General features: G+C 47.2%; 2 protein-coding genes across 4 annotated transcripts; both read left to right on the plus strand.

The window, feature by feature from the left end:
• The first annotated feature begins 22 nt into the window (after positions 1-22).
• On the plus strand, positions 23-3,567 carry LOC105076201 (tubulin alpha-1B chain). Its single transcript, XM_010964242.3, has 4 exons — positions 23-174; positions 1,538-1,760; positions 1,898-2,046; positions 2,408-3,567. The coding sequence occupies exons 1-4, from the start codon at positions 172-174 to the stop codon at positions 3,386-3,388; spliced, it is 1,356 nt and encodes a 451-aa protein (XP_010962544.1). The 5' UTR covers positions 23-171; the 3' UTR covers positions 3,389-3,567.
• Positions 3,568-14,680: 11,113 nt separating this feature from the next.
• LMBR1L (limb development membrane protein 1 like) lies at positions 14,681-26,676 on the plus strand. Of its 3 annotated transcripts, none has more exons than XM_045523569.2 (17): positions 14,681-15,053; positions 17,440-17,524; positions 18,468-18,597; positions 19,633-19,772; positions 19,947-20,050; positions 20,696-20,822; positions 21,350-21,418; positions 21,571-21,620; positions 21,952-22,024; positions 22,116-22,199; positions 22,295-22,371; positions 22,928-23,005; positions 23,154-23,227; positions 23,472-23,562; positions 23,664-23,730; positions 25,708-25,869; positions 26,072-26,676. In XM_045523569.2, exons 1-17 carry the CDS (start codon positions 14,982-14,984, stop codon positions 26,137-26,139), a joined length of 1,551 nt encoding a protein of 516 aa, XP_045379525.1. In that variant the 5' UTR covers positions 14,681-14,981; the 3' UTR covers positions 26,140-26,676. The 3 variants fall into 3 exon arrangements, with proteins under 3 accessions (XP_045379525.1, XP_045379524.1, XP_010962542.1); XM_045523568.2 differs by having other exon boundaries at positions 14,682-15,053; positions 21,556-21,620; positions 26,072-26,675; XM_010964240.3 differs by having other exon boundaries at positions 14,684-15,053; positions 18,564-18,597; positions 21,556-21,620; positions 26,072-26,674.
• Positions 26,677-27,027: the final 351 nt, after the last annotated feature.

Below are 27,027 nucleotides of genomic sequence, written 5' to 3' on the forward strand. Positions count from 1 at the left end.
GACCAATGGCGCCGCCTGTGCCCGTCCGCCCCTCCCCAGACCGCTACTTAAGTGGCTCCCGCTCCACCCCCGCCTCAGTGCGTTACTTACCTCGACTCTTAGCTTGTCGGGGACGGTAACCGGGACCCGGTGTCTACTCCTGTTGCCTGCGCCTGCTGACCCGTAGCCACCATGGTGAGTGGACCGCCAGCCTAGCTCGGGAAAACGGGGAAAAGCGAGCCGGAGGAGCGCAAAGGGCCCATAGCTAGAAGAGGGCTGAGGCCAGCGCTGTCCATTTGGAGGGCGAGGCGGGAGGCGAGGGTGAGAGTAGATAGACCCCGGTTTTTGGAGAACAGCTGGGGCCCAGAAAAGGAGAGGGAGGCACCGCGTTTTCTTCTGGAACGCAGGGAGGAGATGGCGGGGCACTCGCTCTCCTCCATCATGGTTGGAGCTCTCATTTAGCTCTTAACTCCTGGGCGCGGCGCCCCAAGACCCTGCAGTCTTTTCCCGCGCCTTCCCATCCCCCCCTTTACCCGCTGCCTCAGGCGAGCGCGCGCGCGGGCTCTCCCCGCCCTCACTTCCTCCTCAGCACGAAATGCGGAGGCGGGAAAGAGCCGGACACAAAAGCGCACGCGCGACCGTTACCTTCCCGCCAGGGAGTGGCGGGAGACCGCCACTGCAGTGGGCGCGTGCGCGCTGGGACGCTGCGGGTCCGGCTGGAGGGCGTGTCTCCTGTTACCCTGAGTGGTTTTTTGTTATTAATAAAAGAATCAAGATGAATGTGGAGAAGAGCGCCTTTTCAGCGTGCTGCACTCCGCCAGTGTATTGGGACAACTAGTTGCCAACAGCCTGTAGAAGCCATCTGGCCTCAGCTGCGTTAGGAATGCGTGTGGGAGCAGGTGGTGGCAGTGAAGGGTTTTGAGGGAACGGAAATCGGATCTTGGTCCAGATCTGGACCGCCGATAATCCCCTGCTGCGCCCTGACAGATGTGGAGGTGTTGGATTGAGCCCAGCGCCTGCGGGAAGCGGAGGATGGTGGGCTATGGCTTCGCCTCTGCAGACGTGGCTGTTGCGGGCCTCTGCAGCTGCGCGGCTCCGCCAGCCGCAGCAGGCCGCCGGGCTGGCGGGCGCGCGCACACCCTGAATTGCTCATTCATCCTGTGCCGCAGAGCCCCGCCCCTGGTCTCTGCGGCCAGACATTTCCGCTGCACTGCTCTGGCCACGTGCTTCCTGTGCTGGGAGCTGCCCGGAAATCTGGCCAACTACTCTAAAAGGGGATTCTGGGGCCTGAGTGCTAGATGGACGGCCTCTTCCCTATCTTGACCCTCCAAAGGAGGAAGCTGTGACTAAGCTCGCTTCGTGGTGTGAAAAGAGGCCTTCCCAATTTAGAGAGGAAAAGGAAATTAATTAAAAGCAATTTAGATTAAAAAAATAATAAAATTTTTTAAATAGGTGAAAAAAGCAATGTAGACGAAAGTTCTCCTCTGGCTGGGAAAGAAGCAGTACATTTTAATTCATTTTAAAAGAGAAATTTATTAATTTTTTCTCTTTGCCACAGCGTGAGTGCATCTCCATCCACGTTGGCCAGGCTGGTGTCCAGATCGGCAATGCCTGCTGGGAGCTCTACTGCCTGGAACATGGCATCCAGCCCGATGGCCAGATGCCAAGTGACAAGACCATTGGGGGAGGAGACGACTCCTTCAACACCTTCTTCAGTGAGACAGGCGCTGGCAAGCATGTGCCCAGGGCAGTGTTCGTAGACCTGGAACCTACAGTCATTGGTGAGTTGACCTCAGTAACCCAAGTGAGATCCTAGGATCTGGTGCAAGAGGTGTCCTGGGGGAGCTCCACTGATGCCCTGGGGTTGAGCAGACTCGTGCAGGTTGTTAGTGATGAGTGGCTGCTTTGTCTTTTCCAGATGAAGTTCGCACTGGCACCTACCGCCAGCTCTTCCACCCTGAGCAGCTCATCACAGGCAAAGAAGATGCTGCCAATAACTATGCCCGCGGTCACTACACCATTGGCAAGGAGATCATTGACCTCGTCTTGGACCGAATTCGGAAACTGGTATGTTTGATTCTCAGGAATAAAGTAGATTAATGAACCTAAGAGAGATGTTTGAAATATGCTTTTTTTTTTAAACACAGGGTTAAAATGTAACAAAGTGATGTTAATTATTTCCTTATAGCTTTTTTAATTCTATTAAAATATGAACTGTCTGGTGTCATTTTATAAATACGAATGAAGATTTTTTTTAATAAAGGAATGCAGAATCATTTCAGGAAGGTCTGCATTTTTAAAAAAGCATTTCTTGTCAAAATAAGATCTAAATCTTTGGAATTAATGGAAAGTGAAAATATTTACTATGATTACTATGATTGTATCTCAAAAAGCAGTAACTGTTTTCTCTACTCCTCTTTTCCAACAGGCTGACCAGTGCACAGGTCTTCAGGGCTTCTTGGTTTTCCACAGCTTCGGCGGGGGAACTGGTTCTGGGTTTACCTCCCTGCTGATGGAACGTCTCTCTGTCGATTATGGCAAGAAGTCTAAGCTGGAGTTCTCCATTTACCCAGCCCCCCAGGTTTCCACAGCTGTAGTTGAGCCCTACAACTCCATCCTCACCACCCACACCACCCTGGAGCACTCTGACTGTGCCTTCATGGTAGACAACGAGGCCATCTATGACATCTGTCGTAGAAACCTCGATATTGAGCGCCCAACCTACACTAATCTTAACCGCCTTATTAGCCAGATTGTGTCCTCCATCACTGCTTCCCTGAGGTTTGATGGAGCCCTGAATGTTGATCTGACAGAATTCCAGACCAACCTGGTGCCCTATCCTCGCATCCACTTCCCTCTGGCCACATATGCCCCTGTCATCTCTGCTGAGAAAGCCTACCATGAACAGCTTTCTGTAGCAGAGATCACCAACGCTTGCTTTGAGCCAGCCAACCAGATGGTGAAATGTGACCCTCGCCATGGTAAATACATGGCTTGCTGCCTGTTGTACCGTGGTGACGTGGTCCCCAAAGATGTCAATGCTGCCATTGCCACCATCAAGACCAAGCGCAGCATCCAGTTTGTGGACTGGTGCCCCACTGGCTTCAAAGTTGGCATTAATTACCAGCCTCCCACGGTGGTACCTGGTGGAGACCTGGCCAAAGTACAGCGAGCTGTGTGCATGCTGAGCAACACCACAGCCATTGCTGAGGCCTGGGCTCGCCTGGACCACAAGTTTGACCTGATGTATGCCAAGCGTGCCTTTGTTCACTGGTATGTGGGTGAGGGCATGGAGGAAGGAGAGTTTTCTGAGGCCCGTGAGGACATGGCTGCCCTTGAGAAGGATTATGAGGAGGTTGGTGTAGATTCTGTTGAAGGAGAGGGAGAGGAAGAAGGAGAGGAATACTAATTACCATTCCTTTCAGCCCTGCAGCATGTCCTCCTCAGAGCTTCAGCATTAGCTGACAGGAGTAAACAAAAGCTTTCTGATTAGATTGTCTTCACCTTCAGCTGTGATCATTTATTTTCCATGTGTTCCTGTAAGATTTTCCTATCATGTCTCAAAAGTAAAGGCTTTAAGAAAGAAAATTTGACTTCTGTGCTTTTTCTAAATTGGTTTCTCCTATCCAAGATGTGCTACACCTCCTCCAGTTGTCTCTGCAACAGGGTTGTAATTTCAAGGATTTCATTCCTTATCTGGATATCTCTAAGGGGGAAAGGAGCACACTGGTCTGGAAAAGCAAGAGAGCTGAATACTGAAACTGGTCTCACCTCAACCAGTGTTGGAATCCAGGTCCCCAGGGGGCTTGGGAAAATGTAAATTCAGATGACTCATTTTACTCATCTAATTCTTAAGATTGAGTAATTACAAATTAGGTATGAGGAGATTTTTTTAATACCCTACAGATAAAACTTAACAGGGGGCCTGTTAACTTACAGTGGAATATAATTTCAATGACCCTTGAACAGGTAAATAACTGGCTGGAGGAATATTCAAGCAGAAAGATAAAAAGCTGTGTTTGCCACCCTGTAATGGGAGAAAATTTTGCATACTCAGGATTCCTGGTAGAGTGCCCAGAGTAACCCATGTGCATTTGTGGAAGAGCACTGCTTTAGAAGGAGGTGAAGTGGCAACGTTTGTAAAGGTAAGAGTACAGTTTATAGCACTTGGCATAGTTTACATTCTTTCCAGTATATAGTTTGGCTACATCTAAAACACTAGAGGAGGTAGGTAAGTGGAAAGCAAATAAGAGGATTTTTTGGAGGAGGAAATGTACACTTCAAATTCGGAAAGCCCAGGGACTATTGAGACCTAAAGACATGATATGAGTAGGGAAGACCAAAAATTTCCCAGTTTTTTCCCTAGTCCATAAATACTATAAGCTTAACAAATGACTGCTGTCAATTCCTGAAAGAAACAATCCATGGGTATTTTAAGAGAAGGCTATTGGGTGACACTGCAGGCCCAACCCAGCAGAACATGTAGCCAGCCACCCCACGGGTCCCAGAGAAAGGAAGATGCCGGGGCTTTAAAGCAGTGAGGGAAACCCTAATGGAATTAGTGATGACATGGAAATAGAATTTTAAGTTAGTGCTGAACTCATAGAGGAAGACCATCTTAAGTGATGACTGAAGAACCTCTGAAGAGTCCCTCTGTATTTTCTGCAATACAAGAGGGAAAGGTAGGAGCCTGGGAAACAGCAGCAAACCAATGCAGAGAAGAGCTCTTCAGGAAAAGCACACATTAAGTCTACGGTGTGCTGGGGCGGGGGGGGGGGGGGGGGTGCGCGCGCGCACGTTAAGGGTTCTGAGGCCCAAGACAGGAAGGTAGGGTAGAGAAGTCAGGGTTTCAACTTTATCTAATGTTTTGTTGTTGTTTGAGGGGGGTGTGTTTGTATTAAGAAAACAAACTAGTAAACAAGGCAGTGTTAAGATGATAGTTTGGTTGGTAGGTTTTTACAAGTTTACTATCCATTGGACAAAACTTTATGGCTTAATATATGTGTATAACTTCATGCAGTTTCTGAGGGTCAGGAATTCAGAAGTGGCTTAGCTGATGGTTCTGTCCCAGGGTTTCTTATAATGTTTCAGTCAAGATGCTGACTGAGGGTGCAATTATCTGAACGCCTGAGTGGATTGGGAGAATTCACGTCTAAGGTTGTTGGCAGGTGGCCTCAATTCTTCACCACGTGGACCTCTCCATAGAACTGCCTGAGTGTCCTTACAACATAGGAGCAGGTTTCCACCAGAAAGTGGTCCACAAGAAGGCAAGCTGAAAGCCTCAATATCTTATGACATAACCTTGAAAGTCACAGTCATTTCTACAATATCCTATTCGTTACACATGTCAGTCCTATTCAATGTGGGAGAAACTACACAATGACAGGAGGCAAGAATCAGTGGCAGCTATACATAATACCCTCAGATTTGATATTTCTATCAAATAGAACAATGTCAATCATAATTATCCTTTTCTCCCCCTGTATGCTTGAAATATTTCATTTTTAAAAAGGGAGGAAACCTGTAGTTAGGAAAGAAAAGGTTTTTCCATTTTGTATAGCTCAAATTCAAATTTCAGTGTATTTAGTTGCCTTTTAAGCTATCTTTTAGAACAGACACCTCCTAGCTACAATCCTCCTAAGCAATTCAATCCCCTTTATACCCTAATTATTTGATTGTGGATACAACTTGCTGCTCGAATTCAGTATTTCCTCTGTTTCCTCTGTTCACACTCATATAGTCAAGATGATGACTATAGGTACCAGTAGTCAAAGCCTTTGGTAGCATGAGATACAAGTTTGTGACACAAGGGCAGTGGGGGGGTAGATGGTTATAATGAAATGCTGAGGCAGCCAAGAAATGACATCTAGCATTCCTTTAGTTGTTTACTGGGATCTTATCATCTATATCCCTGCCCCAGTAGCGATCATAGTGCCTGGTAATGTTTATTGCCCACATAATGTTTCAGTGGAAGTAAAAATAAACAATAATTATTTCCCTCTTAGGCCAAATTCTTTATTATTCTATTGAATATAAATATTAAACTCTAGGATTTTGTAAAACATATCCACTCTCTTTCCAGGCCCAGATCTCTTTTAGCACCTCCTCAGAAGTTGAGTCCCGGGGTAGAGAGGCCTAGGAAACAGATTGAGACACTTGACTTCTTGTTTTGTCACTAGTCTAGCTCTCTGAAAATTCTGGGTCTTTTCTCCTTTAGCACTACAGATTTCCATCCTACCTTTCTTTAGGCGGGGGGAGGTAGTCAGGGGAGGGTGGTAAATAGGGCAATTAAGTCTGGAAGGACTTGTAAGCTTATAGATGTTTGTCCAAGCTTAGGAGGTGAGAGGCAGGACACTCCAGGACTGGATAGCTTTGCTCAGCGGAACACCAAAGTCACTGCCAAGGAAGATTTTACCATTTATTTAGAAAAGAAATAGAAATAAAGCCCAAGAAAGGTTTAGTTACAGATGGTGAGAATGATGATACTGATAATAATATTATTAACCTTGACCACATTATCAACACCTTCAATTTATACCCACCCACTGTTTTAAAAAATTTTAACATCAGAATGCTCGAATGCCTTCACAACCCAGCATTCCGTAACCTTATCGAAGCGACCTTAAAATGGCAGAAGCCCACTGCTTCATTTTTTTACAGAGAACAGATTTAATTGGCAGGGAAGAAGGGAAGTGATACCTGGTTCTGCCTTATAGGATCAGGTGCTGCCAAAAAGTCAGAGGGAATCAGGGGTCTTTTGGCCCAATGGAGGACCAGAGCTATGATTTAGGGACATGCTTAGATTCAGAGGCTTGAGGGAGGGAGGAGAAAGATGCCATTTCCCCATCCCAATCCCATCAAATTCCTGGCAAATTCCTTAATGCCCTGCAGATGGCACCACTGACAAAGAGTTCTCTGCCCAGAAGAGTCAAGCTCAGATTTGTGAACTCTGCCCTCCCTGTCACCTTGGAGCTGAGCCTAAAAGATACACCGGAAGTGACTGACCTGGCATTCTTGGGCTTGTCACTTTTTGTTGTGTCCATTCCTGTAGGCAGCTGAGCCTCTTGCTAGGCCACTGTGAATCAGTCAGCCACAGGAAACCCCAGCTCTTGACTTTAGCTCCTGCCTCTAGGATGCTTCCCAGGGTGGAATGGGTTTAAAAGCATGGCCTTGGGGGTCAATATGTAGTAATGGACGAGCATGTTGCCAGATCAATCAGAACTCAATACTGATACAGAGTTAATAACCACCTGATGTTGTGGACATCATCCTATAGATATTGGCATCATTGTGTTTTGAGAGCCAGCTTCTTCCGTTCTGCCAGCTGGCCCATAAACTGAAATAAATGCCCTACCCGACTCATCCCCCAACTGACCAACCCGTCTCCCAACAGACAGCCTGCTGTATGTTACTGTGCCCAACAGTGATGGAATTAAGCTCATCCCCTCATTCCTGCCTAGGGCCTTTAAACACTCTTCTCTTCTCTCTGCCTGTAATACCTTTCCCAGCCATAAATGATCCCACCACCCTCACCCAGTTAGCTCATACTGTCTTCCTTTGATGATGAAAACCCAAGTGTCACCTCTTTAAGGCCTTGAAGACTAAGTCAGACTAGGTCAGATTCTCCATTATATATTTTCCTAGAATCTTCACCTTTTCTCTCAAAGCACCTGTCATATTTTGGAATTATATATTTGTGTGATTATATAATTAATGTATTTTCCCACACCAGATTGTATAAGCTCCATGTCTATTGTGCTTACACTGTATCATCGTACCTAGCTCAGTTGCTTACTGCATGGTTGACACTCAGTAAATAGTCTATGGATTAATTTTGAGCAAAATCAGAGATTCAAACTTTTAACTCTGAAAGTTAGAGGCGACTGCCCCTCTACTTCCTTCCCCTTTTCCCCAGGCCAAAAGATCTAACAGAGTGGACAGTGACATCAAATGGAGATGGAAGGGAAAGCTGCTGTTTTCTTGTAAAGATTCTTCATAAATAAGATCTTTTAGCCTCTCTCTGGCCCAGCTTTAGTGGCTCATGATACTAGCATCTGAACTTCTGCTGGCTCACATTAATCAAATGAATGTATGCCATGAACCAAGATGTGACCCAGCTGCTAGAACAGGCTGATGTCACCTTACACATTCCTTCTGTACAACAGTGAGCACAGCTAGGCAGGTGAGCATTCCCACTATCCTATTCACTGGTCACTCTACTATGCACTGTTACCCAGTTCTGGGTCCCTCAAGAAGAATATGGATAGACAAGACAGTTTCCTTCCAGGAGTGAGTGGAATGGTAGGTTTCCTGGGTAAAGAACTGAGAATGTTTAGATCAGAAGAGAGACCCAGCGTAGAGCTGTTGTCCAGAAATGGCATCATACTCATTCCTCAAAGCCCAGAGGGCACAGCAAAGGATGGGGAAGAACATTGCAGCTCACTTTCTAATAATTAGCTAGGACCAACAATGAACCACAGTGCCATCCATGTCATGAAGGACAAACAGGTAGAACGGAAAACTAAGATCCTTCTCCATTCCCAGAGTCTAGGATTTCACAAATTTTCCATCTATCACAATGGTTTATATATGATCCCATCTAAATCTGATTACCTCCCAAAGGTCCCACCTCTTCATACATCACATTGGGGGTGAGGGTTTTAACATACAAATTTTGGGGGCATACATTCAGTCCATAGCATAGCTTGTAGTATTTTCACCTCAGAGGTAAATGAGTTCTTCTGAAGACATAGGACATCCTGGGAACAAAACCACCTAAGGATAGTCTTAGAGTGAGCAGAAAATTTTCTGTACTTGGGGCTTTCTGTGGGAAATTTGGGACATGTAGGTAAGCAAAGAGAAAATGAAAATAACCTATAATCTGAATGAAATGTTCTTGACATTATTATTTAAAGAAAAGAGCAACTCTTCCTAATGCACCTCTCTCCCCTCTTCCACCCCAATCACCTCTGGCAGTGGGTAGCCCTGGCTCCTCTGTCTGCTCCTCTCAAAGTGCTGTTCAGCAATAAGTCTGTATCATTGGGAAGCGCAAAGGTAGACCCACAGGAAGGAGCGGAACAGTGAGCCCTTTAGATACAGATGGAGGATGCCAGGGCTCTTGAGGACACTGAAGTTCAAATTCTAACGTTTTATTTACACTGAGTATTTAAGCAGTATAGTAATGAGGGAAATGCAGAAGTGGGGGATATATCTACTAAGAGGAAACTGCAGAATACTGGGGGAAAAGGAGGCTTTGGAGTTAGGCCAAAGGACCTTTCTATTGTAGGTCCTTGTACAAGTTATTTAATCTCTCTGAACTGAATCCTCATCTATTTTTAAAATAAAGTCTATTTTGTAGGGTCCTTGTGACACTGAATAAACTAATCTTTGTGAAGTGTTTGTTAATGTTTAGCACTTAGTGGAGGCTCAGTCTGGATTAGTTCCCTTCTCTGTGTTGCTTGAAGGCATTGAAATTTATTCCCCATAGTCAAGGTGGCCCCTTCTCTACTAAGAATAGGTAACTAATCTCCTGGGAGATCAAATCCACAAACATTGTTTTGAGTGTTTACTGTGAGAACTGCACTGAGTTAAGAACTGGCACTGGAATGAAAGGGGTGAATTAGAAGCCAAATACAGGTTTCCAACCCTCTAAGGAAAGGCGAAAGGAGAAAAGGAGTAAATGGAGGTGAAGTTAAACAATACAAAAGATTTAAATAACAGCTGAAAGTAATGAATGTTATGAGACAGTGCATATGTCTCATTGGTCACTGAACTATGCAACTGGATGTTTCTTTGGGAGTTTAGAGAAGGTGGAAATCCTTTTAGGAAAAGATATTTGGGTTGAGCCTTGAAAGTAAATAGGATTTGGACAAAGGGAGATTTGGTGAGTTTAAAAAGAGAATGATGTAGTGTCTTTTTGCATAGTGTTCTGAGCGGTAATTCAGTAAACAGAGACCCTTTCACCAATTCTGATCATAGGCAATGGAAAGAAAGTTGTGCTTCCAGTGGATTTATAAACCTGGGCTCAAGGATCTTTGTGCAAATCGGATTGCTGCTTGGCTCTACCACTTTCTTAAGGGGGTCTAGATTCTTTCTCTCAGTTTTGAGCGCAAGCTTATCTTATACTGTGCATTTTTAATTGATATTTTGCCTTTTAAAGTTCACTTCAGTTGTACATTCTGGATGACGATAAGTCTCTAAGCAGAATCTGTTAGCCAATAGTTACAAGTATCAGATGTAATAGTCTGTGACTTAGGTGATGTCACAGCTCTTTGTAAACTGTAAAGCACTATGAACATCAGATTAATAGGTTCAGAAGCAATCTTACTAGTTTTACACATAAGATCAAGTGTAGCCCAGGATGACCATGCTAGAACCAGAACTCACCCCTTCTAATTATTAGCAATGCCTGCTATCCCTTTCACAACATTTGCCAATATTTGACTGCCTATATGTCTTGGGCATGAGGCGAGTGGCTAAAGAAATAACCACATTCAAAACAGATATGATTCTTTCCCTTTAGGAACCTGTATGTGGGAAACAAACAAACAAATGCAAACAAATGAAAGTATGGCGACTTGTAATGAATAAAATGACAAAAATAGGTTGCTTTGGATAAGGTAATGGGGGAAGATTCCTCTGAGCAGGTAGCATTTAAGCTCAAGTGTGAACCAGTCAAAAGTGAATTGGAAGGAAGGAGGGGAAGAAGAGAGCCTTCCAAGCAGAGGAAACAGCAAGTGCAGAGTCTTGAAGAAGGAAACAGCTTGGCAGGGTCCACCAGGAACTGACCAAGGTCAGGGTGAGGATGGTGCCAAATTGAAGCAGTAGAGAGGTGCTAGCTCACAGGTCACAAACTCAAATTTACAGCTAGGCTGACAATGCAAACGGAAAAACTGGTGAGGTAAGTGTTTACTTGAGTTGTAGGGGCTATGGGACACTGGACACACCCTGCCCCATATACAGAGCCATAGGTCCTTATTGCCCAGCTCTGCTAGATCTTCTATTTAAGATAATGAAATCTGAATTTTTATGGTGGCATCTCCTGATTTTTAAATGTTTGTTCAAATTTGTTAAAAATTCTATGAGCCAAACAAAACATAGTATGTCTAATTAGGCCAGAGGCCACCATTTTGTAACCTCCAAGAGTCTTATAGGCTTAATTTATTTTTATTAAAAAAAAAAAAAAAGCTGGAGGAATAACCCTCTCAGACTTCAGACAATGCTACAGAGCTACAGTAATCAAAACAGCATGGTATTGGCATAGAAACAGATGTATGGATCAATGGAACAGAATAGACAGCCCAGAAATAAACCCACAGACCTATGGTCAATTAATCTTTGACAAAAGAGGTAAGAACATACAATGGAGAAAAGACAGTCTTTCAGTAAGTGGTGTTGGGAAAACTGGATAGCAGCATGTAAATCAATGAAATTAGAACACTCCCTTACTCCATACACAAAAATAAACTCAAAATGGCTTAAAGACTTAAATATAAGACAAGACACGATAAATCTCCTAGAAGAAAACAGGCAGAACATTCTCTGCATAAATCTTAGCAATGTTCCCAGTCTACCCAGGGAATAGAAATAAGAGCAAAAAATAAACAAATGGGACCTAATTAAACTTATAAGCTTTTGCACATCAAAGGAAACCATAAGCAAAATAAAACAACAACCTACAGAATGGGAGATAATATTTGTAAATGATGTGACTGACAAAGGATTAATTTCCAGAATATATAAACAGCTCATACAACTTAATAACAAAAAACAAACAACCCAATCCAAAAATGAGCAGAAGACCTAAACAAGCAATTCTCCAATGAAGACATACAAATGGCCAATAGGCACATGAAAAAATGCTCAATATCACTAATTATCAGAGAAATGCAAATCAAAACTATAATGAAGTATCACCTCACACCAGTAAGAATGGCCATCATTGAAAAGTCCACAAACAATAAATGCTGAAGAGAGTGTGGAGAAAAGGGAACCCTCCTACACTGCTAGTGGGAATGTAGTTTGGTGCAGCCATTATGGGAAACAGTGTGGAGATTCCTCAAAAAACTAAAAATAGACTTACCATATGATCCAACAATCCCACTTCTGGGTAAAAGTCCTGAGGGAACTCTAATTTGAAAAGATACATGCACTCCAATACATAATGTATATAGTGTATATAAGCACTATATACAATAGCCAAGACATGGAAATAACCTAAATGTCCATTGACAGATGACTGGGTAAAGAAGTTGTGGTACATTTATACAATAGAATACTACTCAGTCATCAAAAAAAGAATAAAATAATGCCATTTGCAGCAACATGGATGGACCTAGAGATTGTCATTCTAAATGAGGTAAGCCAGAAAGAGAAAGAAAAATATCATATGATATCACTCATATGTAGAATCTAAAAAAGAAAGAAAGAAAGAAAAAAGGGCACTACGAACTTATCTACAAACAGAAACAGACCCGCAGACATAGTAAGCAATCTTATGGTTACTGGGGAAAGAGAGTGGGAAGGGATAAATTTGGGAGTTTGAGATATACAAATGTTAGCCACTATATATAAAAATAGATTTTAAAAAAGTTTCTGCTGTATAGCACAGGGAACTATGTTCAATATCTTGTAATAATCTTTAATGAAAAAGAATATGAAAACAAATATATGTATGTATATGTATGACTGGGAGATTATGCTGTATAACAGAAACCGACACATTGTAACTGATGGTACTTCAGTATTAATTAATTAATTAATTAATTAATTAATTTTGGTGAGGAGGTAATTAGGCTTCTTTTTCTTAAAATTTTTTGGTTTTGCTTTTGTTTTGGGGGATGTAATTAGGTTTCTTTGTGTATTTTTAAATTAACTTTTTATTTTATTTTTTAGGGAATTGAATCCAGGACCTCATGCATGCTAAGCATACATTCTACAACTGAGCTACATCCTCGCTCCCATAGGCTTACTTTAAGGCAAGTGAATTTTTTTTTCTCTAGGGCCAGTGAATTTTTAAGTGCAACTGGATTGCTTTTGAGGGATTTTGAGCAGGGACAGATCTAATTTCTGTTTTAACAAGAAGATTAAAGTACATTGCCTTGAAACAAAGATGAAAGAAGAGTTAAGCACCAGGGTCACCTCTTCTTGACAAGCTAAAAACTCTTCTAGGGCAGGGCCTTGGTCCACTCATGTTTATTCCTAAAACACACTCAGTAGGCCCAAGTCACCTCCCTGTGCTCTCCTTTCCTTCCCTGCAGCAGAGCCAAGGACCCAGCCAGTTATCTTTTCTTTCTGTCTCTGCCCACTCTCCCACTCTCCTGGAATTCTGTTCACTCCAAGCTTGGTTGCTAAAAGGGAAATCAGCTCTTTGGGTCCCCTCATTAACTTTCTACTACCAAAGATAGACAGACAGACAAACAGACAGACAAATACATGTGTATATATCCAAGTATATGCATTTTATTTCCCATGGTTCAATGGCAAATCACTGGGGAAACAAAAAGGAGATAAAAGTAACTTGCTCCGCAGAAGTTAAGAATACACAATTCAGTTGTTAATTCTGACCCCTAACTCCTGCTCAGATAGTAACTGGATGCCGTCTAGGCCTTTAGAATTGCACTCCTATTCTTCAGTGGGGGGTTTTGCAAAACTTGGCCCTTCTTTTGAGTTTCCCTGTACTACTCCCTCCACTTTAGAGGAAGGGTTTAATTCCATGAAGGTGAGACTTTCCAAACAGTACATATACCAATCAAAGTCACAGGAAGGTAACTTGCATCCCTTGTGTTACAACCTCTCACCATTTTTTTTAATTGAGTATAGTCAGTTTATAATGTTGTCAATTTCTGGTGTACAGCATAATAGTTCAATCACACATATACATACATATATTCGTTTTCATATTCTTTTACATTATAGATTCCTACAAGAATTGGATATAGTTCCCTGTGCTATACACTATAAACTTGTTTATCTATTTTTTATATAGTAGTTAGTATCTGCAAATCTCGAACTCCCAATTTATCCCTTCCAACCCCTCTCATCATTTTCTAATCACTAAAATGCTAATCACAACACCTTTCTCTGAAGGGTTGTTGTGATGTAAAAATGAGATAAAATCTATAAAGTGAGTGGCACATAGTAAGTGGTCAGCTAATGGTCGACTCAGCCCCACTATGATCCCCTGGGGCCATTTCCCCACAAAAGTTTCAGATGGATTTTTCTCTAATTCTCTATCTAGTGTTCTTTGGTATTTGCTCTAGCACACACTAGGGCTCCCACAAAAGTGACTGAGTGAAAATTCCTGGCGGCAGAGGATCCCTCACCCCAACATAAACACTTTGAGAAAACGCTACTGCGGGCCCTGGGTTACTGAGCAGCGGTACCTTTCAGAACCCCCGTAGTGCTCTCACATCCCTCCTAGCTGGCTTGGTCCAAATGGCTCATTTAACCAAAGTCACACTAAAATCTTGGTCGATACTAAAATGCAGGAATCGTCGCTGGTCACCAGCAGGAGGTGAGGAAGACAGTTGCTTAGTTTTCGAATGAGCACCGGTAGGCCCTAAAGATCCCGCCTCCTTTCACAGGGCGAGTCTATCAGCGCTGCTTTAGCGATGAGCGGCAGCTCTCCAGGAGCCAATGAGTTCCGCTCCCTGGAAAGAACCCGCCCATCCCTTGTGTCGTCACTGGGTCTCTCTAGAACCAGTACCGGCGCTTCCTCGTAGCGTGCCTGTTGGCGGGTGTTTGCGTTGAAGCTTGACCTTAAAGGGGAGGGAGCGGAGGGGGGCCAGGGCCCTTTAAAACGAGGCGCTCTGGTGCCTGCCCCTTTAAGGGCGGGGCGTCCCGACGACTGAATCTGAGCCCCAGATTACCCCGAGTTTCCGTCACAGGCTGAGAGGAAAGTCTCCTTCGCCTGGGTCCGGGTGCTTGGCGGCGGCGGCTTCATCCCCGCTGGTCCTCCCCGGGCCCGGAGACACCCCCGCCCCAGTCATGCTGAACAGAGTATGGAAGCAGCTGACTACGAAGTACTATCTGTGCGAGAGCAGCTATTCCACGAGAGGGTCCGCGAGTGCATTGTGAGTGCGGGAACCGGGCAGGAAGGGTAGAAACAATTGAAGGAGAAGCACGGGTGTCGCGGGAGAGGGAGAAGTTCGAGTGGTAGTGCGACTACTTGGGCTCAGAGCTCTGTCAGATCTTGCTTGGTACAGGGGCGAGCGACGAAGGGCGCCGTTCCGACCAGAGCTGGGCTGGCCAACCCCTAGATCAGGTCAGCTGGGTGGCTGCGAGATAAACAAAGCCGGTCGGTTTCCGTTCCTCCCCTGTACTCGCCCCTCCCCTTGGCCTCCCCCTGTCCCCCATCCCCCGCCGGTGTTCTGAAGGAGGTCTTGGTGTGTCTGGGAGTCTGGTGAGTCTGCCGATCCTAGCCTGTGGTACGCGAGGGATGGGTTTGTCCAGGGGAGGGCTTATTTGCATTTACCCCTCAAACCCAACTGATGTTTGGTGAAGGGGAAACGAACAGGAGATTTTGGTGGGTTTCCCACTCTGGAAGAAAGGACTCTTGCTGGGGCGGGTTCTACTGTGCAGAGATGGAGAACAACAAAGGTTTCCCCTACTTTTCCTTATTAGTGTTTGTTAGAAACCCTGCAAGCCAAGGTTCCTGCTTCCCAGAGCCGTTAGGGGATTTCCTTTGTGAGTGGTTGCCCCCAGTGCTACAGGGGGCACCTGGCTGCTTTCCTTACTCCCTCACTGCCACCTAGAGTAACAGCTGAAACTGCCACACAACAAGGGATTCCTTCTCACTCCAGGGCCAGGGGCACCCAGTGGAGCTTAGAGAGTCACATCTTTCTCAGGCCTGCTTTAAACTCTCATCTCTCTCCTTTCTTCTCAGTCTCCTTCCTCAGAGCTCCCCAGGGAAGCCCTCACCCCTAAATACTAAAGGGAAAGGTATAGAAGTATAAAAGTGTTCAGGTGTGGGAAGGCCCACTGATGGGGTCATCCTTCATTTTTCTTAGGCTGGGCTCTAGTCTGCTCTGGGCTGCCTCAGAGGGGTAAAGTGAGCCATGACATAACTAGATGTGCCCTTATTTGTGAAGGCTGAAAAGTTGAAAGTATACCAGTGCATGTGTGGAACGTCAAATCTGCTTTCCGGAAGCCTTCCTTGTGTGTTCTTTAGTGGATAGTCTCACATGGTGGGGTTGGGCATATTGTGGAGGCCCACCCAGGCCTCGAGCCAGAGGCCCACATTCCTAGAGAACAGGGAGGGATGAGACCTTGGACAGAGAAGCAGTCTCCTGGATGTCTCCCCTATCCTTTAGTCCCATTTGCTGAGGACATCAGTGCTGGCCAAGAGCAGCTCGAAGACTTCTGTACCTCCCCCACCTGGCTCCAATCCCCTGCTCTAGAGAATGGCCTAGCCTCTGCTGGAACTGCATGGAACTCCAGCTTGACCATTTGAGCCCTCTCACTTTCCTGGCTATTACACAAGCCCAGAGCAGAGTACTAGGCAGTAAAAATCTTGCAGTTACAATCTGAGTGGTTCATTCTACTCTACTTCCCTAATATTAAAAGCTACAATTTTGTCCTAGACCCATGGTTCTCCTGGGGTCTCTGGGGCTTTTCTCCTTGTACAGACAGCTGTATGCAGATTCCCTATAGGGTCATCTCCTCTTGGGGGCTGGAGAACCTATGAGACTGATCCTGCCTTCTTGGCCTACTGCAAACACATTAACATCTCAAGACTCTCTGGCCCTGGTTGTGGAGCCAAATTGACAGTGGCTCCTGCCCTGGGCAATAGTAGCTTACTCGGGGTAGGGCAGGGATGCTTGCATGCAGAGAACAACCTGTTCAAGTCCTGCCATAACTGTCAATTGGAGGGCTGGTCACCCAGGGGCATGGGACAGGCCCTGAGAGGACTGCCCTGGAGTTGGAAGTCACTTGAGGTAGGTACCAGGGACTGATAGCATTTAAAGGGGCTGATGCTGGCTCTAGAAAGGAGGAGGGGGAAAGTGGAGGGAGGGGGAGTGGGAGAGAGGGAGTAGAGGGCCAGGACAATGCAGACATCCCCTTCTTCCTCTCAGACTCTCTTTCCTTTCCAATAATGTGCTGGGTGTAAATTCCCTCTGGTTCTGTGGCCTGTTTCATGTGTGTGTATATGTGCATTGCTAAGAGTTTTCTCTGCTCGTTTACCAACCAGGGTTCAGCTGAAGCTGTTTTCTCCCAGGAAAACCCTCATAGAGCTGGACATGGTGCTATTTCCCCAGGTGTATAGGACAGCCCCTGTCTGGTGCTTCTTAGAGGCCCCTGAGGCCTTGACTAGAAGGAAGTATTGGGGAGAAAGATGGAATCCCTGGTAGTATGGAGCCTAGTTTTGGGAAAGTGTCCCCATGGAATTAACAGAGGCCACTGGGCCTTAGGAATATGCCTGGGATTAGAGCCTCTCATCTCATTCACTCTCTGCCACAGATCTCAACACTTCTGTTTGCAACACTCTACATCCTCTGCCACATCACGCTGACCCGCTTCAAGAAGCCTGCTGAGTTCACCACAGGTACCTGTGACTTCCCTGCCTTCTGCCCGCCCTCTGCCAGTGTTCCCGTTGCCATGGCACCAGCCTCAGGGGAAGAGGCCTAAGGTGCCTGCTGGGAAAGGAGAGGTGGCTGTTCTGGAGCCTTTACCTCTTCTGCCTCCCTTTCTTCACAGGCAGGGGCAAGATGGTATAGTGGAAAGTCTAGGTGGAAGTGTCTACAACTAATAAAGTCACTGGGCAAGTCATGTAACTTTTGTGACCCTCAGTTTCATCCTCTACAAAATGAGTCTAACCATCTCTACCCAGTCCATTGTCACTATGTGGAACAAATGCGATGGCTAATGTGAAAGCTCTCTGTGAAACTAAAGAGGGTGACTGCAGGGTGGATGTTACTGTGGGCACAAGCTCTTTCATCTCCTCTCCTAGTGCTCCTGCACCCAGGACCAGAGACCTCCCTGACCACTGGGGCCCCAGGACCTGGTGATGGTGGCCTTCCTCTTTGTAGAGTGTTCAGGCATCGTATGATTACAGGGACACACTTGCTCCCATTCCTAGCTCCAGCCTGTCCAGATCTTCCTGGCCTGGCCTGAACCTCTCCTCCCCTCCAGATGGCTTCATGAGTCCCCAGCCAAGAAGGCAGCTACTCATGAGTGTAATTCCCCTGGGGACTTTCTCTGTGAACCTCCCCTCCCCCTCCCCTCATTTTCCTTTGCTGTATCTAGCCACTGATGTAACCAACCTCACAGACCAATCGTTTGTTCTATTTTCAGTTTATAAAGAGGAACCTGTGGTGGGAGAGACCTGGGGAAGGAGGGAAGTGGGGGAAATCCTGATCCATACTCTCTCCACCTAGGACCACTGAACTTTAAGCTGCCACCTTGGCCAAAGAATAGGTTATGGGGTTCAAAGTGTGAGCTCTCCTGGAGCCTCCTGCCCAGCTCTGCCTGGGTGGGCCTTCTTTCAGGGCCAGGGAAGGAGCAAGAGGGCACACTGCAACACAAATGCCTTCCGGAGACACCCATTGATGGCCTGCCTCTCCCCATGCTTCTGTCTCTTGTAGTGGATGACGAAGATGCCACAGTCAACAAGATTGCGTAAGTGTTGCTGCCTCAGGACCAGGCCCTAGTAGCCTTTAGAAGCTCAACTCTAGTGAGTACCCTGGAGCTGAGGGAGAGTGAAGTATCAGACAGTGAAGAGAGAGCTGCTGCTTCCGCCTCATTTCTGGCTTCTTCCGGCTTTACCCCACATGTGGATGCTTGGAAAAGCTGTTGTTCCTGTCTCCCTGGTTAGGCCAGGAGCTTCTAAGAGGCTCGACCAGGAACTGTTTGCTGGAGGCCTGAGTCACTGGAAATGGCTCCAGCTTGGCTTCACCTCCCAGAAGCCACTGGGGAGGGAGTGGGGTGAGGATGCAGACTAATGGAAATAGCAGGGGATGGGGAAGGTGGAATCCCCAAGGGTGGGGCATGCTTGGTTCTGAGAGGATAGTCCTTACTCTAGGCTGTTATTATTCACTAGCACCTGTAGAGAAAAATATAGAGGTGACCCCTTTGGATCAACAGATTAGAAGAAAGCAACCCCCACCCATACCCCTCAAGGACCAACTAGATAAGTGTTCCTTCTTTTCAGCTGATGCAGCCCAGGGCACAGGCCTTGGCTATGAAGCTGAGTTTCAGGTCCCCCTTTCACCTTAGTGCCTTTGTTCAGGGCATAGCGATATGGGGTGACCCTGCTCTGTCCAGGCTGAAGAAGACAAGCTCAGAAATCCACATCCCTGCACTGAGCAGAGAGAAGTCAGGCCCCTTAGCTTGGCATCATGCCTGGCACACCCTGTAGGCATGTGCAGGAGGTCCGCATTCCTGGGGACAGCCTGGGCAAGTGACATGGCAGGTGACCAGGCTCCCATGAAGGCCTAAGGTATGCCCATCCCATGTGCCAAGGCTTCCTGGGAGGTAAGGGCTAGGGTGGGAAGGCAGTGGGAAGAGCCCCAGGTGGATGGCTCCTTCCCTAGGTCTATCACTGCTACAGGTGGTTCTAGACGCCACAGGTGCCTGTGGAGATGAATGGGGCTCCTTGGGCCCAGGGAAGTGAGTGTCTGAGCTAAGCAGGGGCACTACCCCATCTCTGCCCAGACTCGAGCTGTGCACCTTCACCCTGGCGGTCGCTCTGGGTGCTGTCCTGCTCCTGCCCTTCTCCATCATCAGCAACGAGGTGCTGCTCTCACTGCCTCGGAACTACTACATCCAGTGGCTCAATGGCTCCCTCATCCATGGTGCGTTGCTCCTGGTTGCAGCTGAGGGTGGGGATAGGCAGCCTTGGACAAATCAGTCCGATATCACCCCATCCCTCCCGCCTCCCCTGCCACATGTTCAGTCCCCAGTGGGTTGCCCCCTGTGGGTTGCCCCCTGTCTTAATAACCACCTCTGCTTTTTGTTTTTTGCTCCAGGCCTCTGGAACCTCGTTTTTCTCTTCTCCAACTTGTCCCTCATCTTCCTCATGCCCTTTGCGTACTTCTTCACTGAGTCTGAGGGCTTTGCTGGCTCCAGAAAGGTGAGTGAGGGATGTACCAGGGAAATGTAGTTCCACTCGGATGGTTCAACTGAAAAGATTTTGATGAAGAGACTATTTGCAGAGGTTCTGTCAGCATTAAGGGGACCAACAAGGAGCTGGAGGCACTAGTAACAACAGCAAGTCATTACCACCCCTAGGCCTGTGGGAGCAAAGGGAAGAAATATTTTCTGGAACTATTTGAAGCTAGGGAGGTGTGGCTTCCCGGGAGAGGAGCTAGTGTCTCAGCCACTGTCAAAACCATAGTGCAAAAGGTGGGAAGAAACAGAAAAGATACCCTGACCTCTCTCTCTTCCTTCCTTCCACTCTTGCTGGTCGTCCCCACTGGGCAAGATGAACAGAAAACCAGAGGGTAAAGAGCATGTGTGTCACAGACCTCAGGGGTCAGCCTCCCAAGACAAGACAAGGGTGGAGAAGGGATCTGAGGAAGCGGATTGCAAATGAATAATATCCAGTATAGGGAATGACCCCAGATTGTGGGGTAGGAAGGCAGAGTGACTTAGCAGAATAAGAGGGAAACACCTCTGTCTCCTGAATCCACTCCTCCCTGCTTCCCCCAGCCAGACTGCCATCTCTGTCTCCTTCCTTCCTCGCATAGTCTCCCTCACGTTTTGCCTCCACCTGTAGGGTGTCCTGGCCCGGGTCTACGAGACAGTGGTGATGTTGATACTCCTCACTCTGCTGGTGCTGGGCATGGTGTGGGTGGCGTCTGCCATCGTGGACAACAACAAGGCCAGCAGAGAGTCGCTCTATGGTGAGAAGGCCAGCTTCCTCCCCACCCTCCCGGCCGAGGGGCTCTTCAGCTGGCTGATGTTCCCCTGCCAGGAAAAATTATATCCTGCTAAGGCGGAGAAAGTTGGGACCCTCTCCCTTAGACTGAAGTTTCCAGCTGATGGACTTCAGGCCAAATCCAACCTGTAGAAATGTTCCAATTTGGGCCCAGGCAATGATTTAAAAACATACATGAGTCAGTTGAAATTGGGAGATTTCACCTCAATATCCAGATGTCTGGCTTTGCTTGACAAGACCAAGGATCTGGCCATACTAAGCCCCAGCGACTTGGGCCAAAGAGTGCTTGTGCCCTTTAGAAAGGGCTTAAGATCTCTAGTTTGCTGTAGGCCCTGCCACTCCTTCTGCTGCTGGCCAGCTTTCCTTGGCTGCATTACTGGCCTAACCCCCGTAGGCTCTTGTGTTGTGCCCTCGCCTCTTCTCTGAGTTCTGTCAGCCCCCAGTAAGCCAGAGGAGAGAGATGGGCTGATGTACTTCTTTTTTCCCCTTTAGATTTCTGGGAATACTACCTCCCCTACCTCTACTCCTGCATCTCCTTCCTTGGGGTCCTGCTGCTCCTGGGTGAGTGTCCAGGGTCTGGGAGGGGACGGGTAAGGCCCCTGGGCCAGAGCAACCAGGATGGATGAGGGAATGGAGGGGTGGGTAGGGGAAGCAGTGAAGAGAAGGGTCTGGCAGGTAACTGGCTCCTGTTCCCACAGTGTGTACTCCACTAGGTCTTGCCCGCATGTTCTCGGTCACTGGGAAGCTGCTGGTCAAGCCCCGGGTATGTAGTATTCCTAGTCCTTGATCCTGGAGACAAAGCTGGAGCCAAACAATGAAGCGACCCTGTGGTTGTGCAGTGCACACCTCGCAGAGGGCCGTAGCCTTTGCTGGCTCCTGTATCCTTCACCCCATCATCTGGAGTTGGTTGCCAGAAATGCAAAGCAGGACACAAGCCATTTGGGAGGGACTGGATAAAGTTGCTGGTCACGGGGTGGTGAATGAGGGGAGGGGAAGGAATGGGACAATGGAGTCCTGAGATGAGAAAGGTTCTCCTGGGACCCTTGTGACTGGGAGCCTCTGACAGTCAATCCCTCCCTTCCCCCTGCCCACAGCTGCTGGAAGACCTGGAAGAGCAGCTGCACTGCTCAGCCTTTGAGGAGGCAGCTTTGACCCGCAGGATTTGCAGTGAGTTGCAGTTCCTCCTGGCAGGGATAGTGGGCGTGGCTTGGGCAAGGGCTACAGGACCAGGGGACAGTACCACCTTCTCTGCCCTCAGATCCCACCTCCTGCTGGCTGCCCTTGGACATGGAGCTGCTGCACAGACAGGTCCTGGCTCTGCAGACACAGAGGGTTCTTCTGGGTATGTGGGTTGGTAGGGATTGGGATACCGGGGTTTCCCAAAGGTGGGTAGCCCCACATACCAGGCCCTTGCTATAGCTTCCCATCCCTACACAGAGAAGCGGCGGAAGGCTTCAGCCTGGCAGCGGAACCTGGGCTACCCCCTGGCCATGCTGTGCTTGCTGGTACTGACGGTGCGTACACCAGCCTTGGTGGGGGTGGGGAGTAGTAGGCCCTTGTGTACTTTATTAGGCCTTCTCAGGGAGGAGGGAGGGGATGCAAGGACCTGGTTATCATCAATAATAGTGATTGCCTCTCACTGAGTGCCTACTTTGTGTCCTGCCTTATTCTGAGCATACATCAATCCCCATTTTGTAGATGAAGAAACACAAGTTAAGGAGTTTGCCTAAGGCCACACAGGGCCTAAGTAGTTTTGCACGTTTGCTCTGGGGTGAAAATAGGGTTGAAATCTAGTCCATCCCCCTACTTGCCTCATCCTGGACTTGGGAATAAGTCTGATCAGTTTGGAGGAAGAGGTACACTTTTCTGTTTGGCCTTTTTGCAATCCTTCCACCTGGAGAGGGTACCCTCAAAGGTACTCTGTTGCTAGTGTCAGCCTTGAGGAGGTCCCACACAGCTCACTGGAAACAACTGAAAATGTTGGACCAGAGTGTCTGCTGTTAATACTAAACTCTGGATACAGCCGTGGACTGGGGCAGGGATGGGAGTCCATGACCTTGCCTCACACAGGGACTGTCTGTGCTCACTGTGGCTATCCACATCCTGGAGCTGCTCATCGATGAGGCTGCCATGCCCCGGGGCATGCAGGTACTGGGCCACTTTCCCACTGTATCTTTTGGGGAGGGCCTAAGAAAGGCTGAGTTGGGGAAGGGGGCAGCTGAGGCCAGAGGGAGGCTAGGTGCTGGGTGGTACTGATGGCGGGGAGTGCTGCACAGTGACATGCTCCATCTCTCAGGGTGCCTCCCTGGGCCAGGTCTCCTTCTCCAAGCTGGGCTCCTTTGGTGCCATCATTCAGGTTGTACTCATCTTGTATCCTTTTGGAAACCCACCATTGCCTCTTTTGGGATGCAATTCTCAAACCTGTCTCCTCTGGGATGCTGGGCAGAGCTACAGTGTGAGCGATGGGGAAGAGGGCAAGACTTTGCCGACCTGGGGTTCAGAAAGAAGGAAAAGACTTGATTTGAAAGGAGGGCTGAGGGAGAGAGATCCATTCCCTTTGAGATGAGACATTAATCCTTGAGAGCAGGCCAGTTCTTCCCTAACCCACTGGCAGTTACCTGATGGTATCCTCAGTCGTGGGATTCTACAGCTCTCCACTCTTCCGGGGACTGCGGCCCAGATGGCATGACACAGCCATGACACAGGTAGCTGCGCAGGAGTCAAGGAAGCTTCCTGGGGGCATGCTTGGGCACCAGGTGCTGGCAGTTTGGCTACCTTCACCTCCTCTTTCCTTACTCCCATCCAGATAATTGGGAACTGTGTCTGTCTCCTGGTTCTAAGCTCAGCACTTCCTGTCTTCTCTCGAACCCTGGGTAAGTAGCAAAAGGAGGCAAGGGAATTAGCTTTTTTTTTAGTACCTGCTGGTACTAAGCAGGCACTTTCTATTCATGCTCTCTCTAATTCCCACAACAAACCTGTAAGAAGGTATTATCGCCATTATACAGATGGAGAAACTGAGGCTCTATAAAATGTTTTGCTGAGCTTCAGAGTAGTGTTGCTTCAAAGCTCATGCTTTTTCCATTTGCTCCATAACACACCTTCCCTCATTTACTTCTACTCCAAATCTTCCTTTGGGGTGGATCATCTAATAAACATTCTCATTTTAAAAAAGAGAAACAGAGAGGGGAGGGTATAGTTCAGTGGTAGAATGCATGCCTAGCATGCACGAGGTCCTGGGTTCAATCCCCAGTACCACCATTAAGAAAATAAGTAAATAAATAAGCCTAATTACCTCCCCACACAAAAAAATCAAAAGTAAATTAAAAACCCAATGGATCTTTTCCTGTAGACATACATTGTTGGAAATGTCTCATGACAGAGAGTATCTAAAAATCAGAACCAAGGCAGATCCATCTTCTTTGACCCCAAATATGTAATATTCCTAAAGTAAATTGCTTGGGGAAGTTGGATCACCAAGATCACAAGTGAGGAGTTTTTGAAGTGTGTCCATGTTCCACTGGAGATTAAAGACGCCCAACTAAAAGAATTATGGACTGACTGACATGACGACTATTGACTGAGCAAAAAATCTTATTGAAAGGGCTATCCTGAAGATTACAATTGAAACATTGGAGGAGCTAAGGTTGATGGTCAGTGGAAGGAATCAGAACATGAAATTCTTAAAAAATTTATTGACAAATACTTTTGCCTATGTTACACAATAAAAAAAAACCTTTGCACTTTTTGTAGGAATTAAATTAAATTAATTAATTTAAATAAATAAATAAGAGGAGAAACAGAGAAGCTAATTGATTTACCCAGAGTTATACAGGTAGTTTGAGACAAAGCCAACTCAGGCTAGAACCTTTGTCTCCTGAACCCCAGTTTAGAGCTTTTTACACACACTGGGGCATCAGCTAATACACTCAGTCCTTCTTCCACCTTTAGAACTATGATCTAGAATTACCTGGTAAAAAATATTCAAAAGTATAAAAAAATAGTTCACCCCATGGTAGTAGGGGAGTTGCAGAGGTAACTTGTTACCTCCCGCACCCCATCATCTATATACTGTGCATGAGTTAGTATTTAAATCAGTTCTGTTTGGTTCTTAAATTTATGTTCTCTCCACTATACCGTTTGTACTTGTGCCATGGGGATTTAGTAGGAAACTTGGCCTGTGGATCTACCAGTTAGTTCCTTTAGGTTGGCTGTTGGTAGGAGTATTTTTTTAAGTATTTTTTTAAGGGAGGGCCCCAGAATTCTAATTTATGATAATTATATTATTATTATTAGGGGCTCAATAAATGTTAGAATAATGCCTGGCACGTGTATGTGTGTTGTCTCCTTTAATTCTCACAGTCACGTTATTTCCCCTGCTTTATAGATGAAGAAACTGAGGCATAGGTGTTTCAGGAATTTGCCCCAGGTCACACGGTTAGGTGGGGTGGAGTTCAGATATGAACCAAAGCAGCCTAATCAGAGTCAGAGCCCTTAGCCTCCTCACTGCTCTGTCTGCTAAAAAAAACACTTGGTGACAAGCTTGTAGGTTCCTGGCCCAGGAACAAGTAGCAGGCCCTGGGAGCTCCTTGGGACACCTGGAGCCAGAGCGGACCCCCATTGGAGGAGAAGATGCTAAACCCTGGAAGGGAAGTTGGAGCAAGCCTAGCTGCTGACACTTTCTTCAACAGCCCTGAACTGTCCCTGAGACAGGAAGTAGGATTATTACCTAAGAGAAGCCAACCCATCAGTTGCAGTGTTGGAATGTGGCCACCAGGCGGCAGCAGAAAGCTGGGCTCTTTTCCAGGGAGGGGTTGGGGAGCCCACCTCCGATGCTGGCCTTTGTACTTCAGGTCTCACTCGCTTTGACCTACTGGGTGACTTTGGACGCTTCAACTGGCTGGGCAGCTTCTACATCGTGTTCCTCTACAATGCAGCCTTTGCGGGCCTCACCACTCTCTGTCTGGTGAAGACCTTCACCGCAGCTGTGCGTGCAGAACTGATCCGGGCCTTTGGTGAGAGGGAGTTGGGGCAGGGCTGGTGGGGTGGTTTGAGGTGGAACCCTCTGGAACAGTGGTCATCCCAAGGAGGGGAGATGGCATGCTCTCTGCTTTGTTTGTAACATTCCTCATCTACCCAGTCTGTGGGTTGGTTGTCTTATACCTGAGGACTGAACCTACATCCTGCTTTTGACTGCCCACCTCATCTCTTCCCTAGGGCTGGACAGACTGCCATTGCCTGTCTCCGGTTTTCCCCGGGCATCTAGGAAGAACCAGCACCAGTAACCTCCAGCTGGGGATGAGAGGGAGAAAACTGGACACTGCCATCTGCTGCCCAGGCCTGGAGGGGCGCCCAGGGGTGGGTGGACCTCAAGACCTGTAATCTGAGAGGGTGGGTGGCAGAGGGGAGTTGAGCCATCTGCACTGTTGCATAATCTGAGCCAGAGTTTGGGACCAGGCCCCACCGGCTTTTCCATATTTAACTATGGGCCTCAGCATGGAGTGGGGCTGGGTGACTGGGTCTGGCTCCTGGTCCCAAATCCGTTTACACATCTATCTGCCTCACTGCTATTCCGGGCCATGCCCGTAGCCATGTTTACATGATTTGATGTGCAATAGGGTAGGGTGGGGACAGGGGAGGGACTGAGCCTGGGCAGACTTGGGAGGCAGATTGTCTCCCTTGCCTCTGGCCCAGCAGAGCCTAAGCACTGTGCTATCCTGGAGGGGCTATGGACCACCAGAGAGATGACGGCATAGGGAGGAAGAGGCCACAACCATCAGCAATAAAGTTGATCCCAGGGTTTGCTTTGGTTTTCTAAAGGGCCTGTCTCTGTGTCTGTTTGAACAACTTTGCTCCCACCAGTCCTGAGTCTACCCAGAGAAACAGAGGTTTCTTGCCCACTATCCTTTCCCTTCCCCTCCATCCACATTCTGAGGGACCCTTGAGGACTTGGGTCTGCTGTTAGGCCATACAGTGAGGCAGTGGGGAGCTCCTCCTCTCCTTGGACTTGCTGAAAGTTGGCTGGTCACCTGACTCTTCCTTATGCCCAGGCCTTATTTCTGTGCCTTGGTTATTGGGAGTAGGTGGGCATGTGTGTAGGAATAGGATAACCTTCCTCTATATACTGCCCCCACCCGCAGCTCTTTCCCTGACTTGCCTATGGGATGAAGAGT

This window comes from Camelus bactrianus, chromosome 12 (genome assembly GCF_048773025.1).
Source record: "Camelus bactrianus isolate YW-2024 breed Bactrian camel chromosome 12, ASM4877302v1, whole genome shotgun sequence".
Taxonomy (NCBI): Eukaryota; Metazoa; Chordata; class Mammalia; order Artiodactyla; family Camelidae; genus Camelus; species Camelus bactrianus.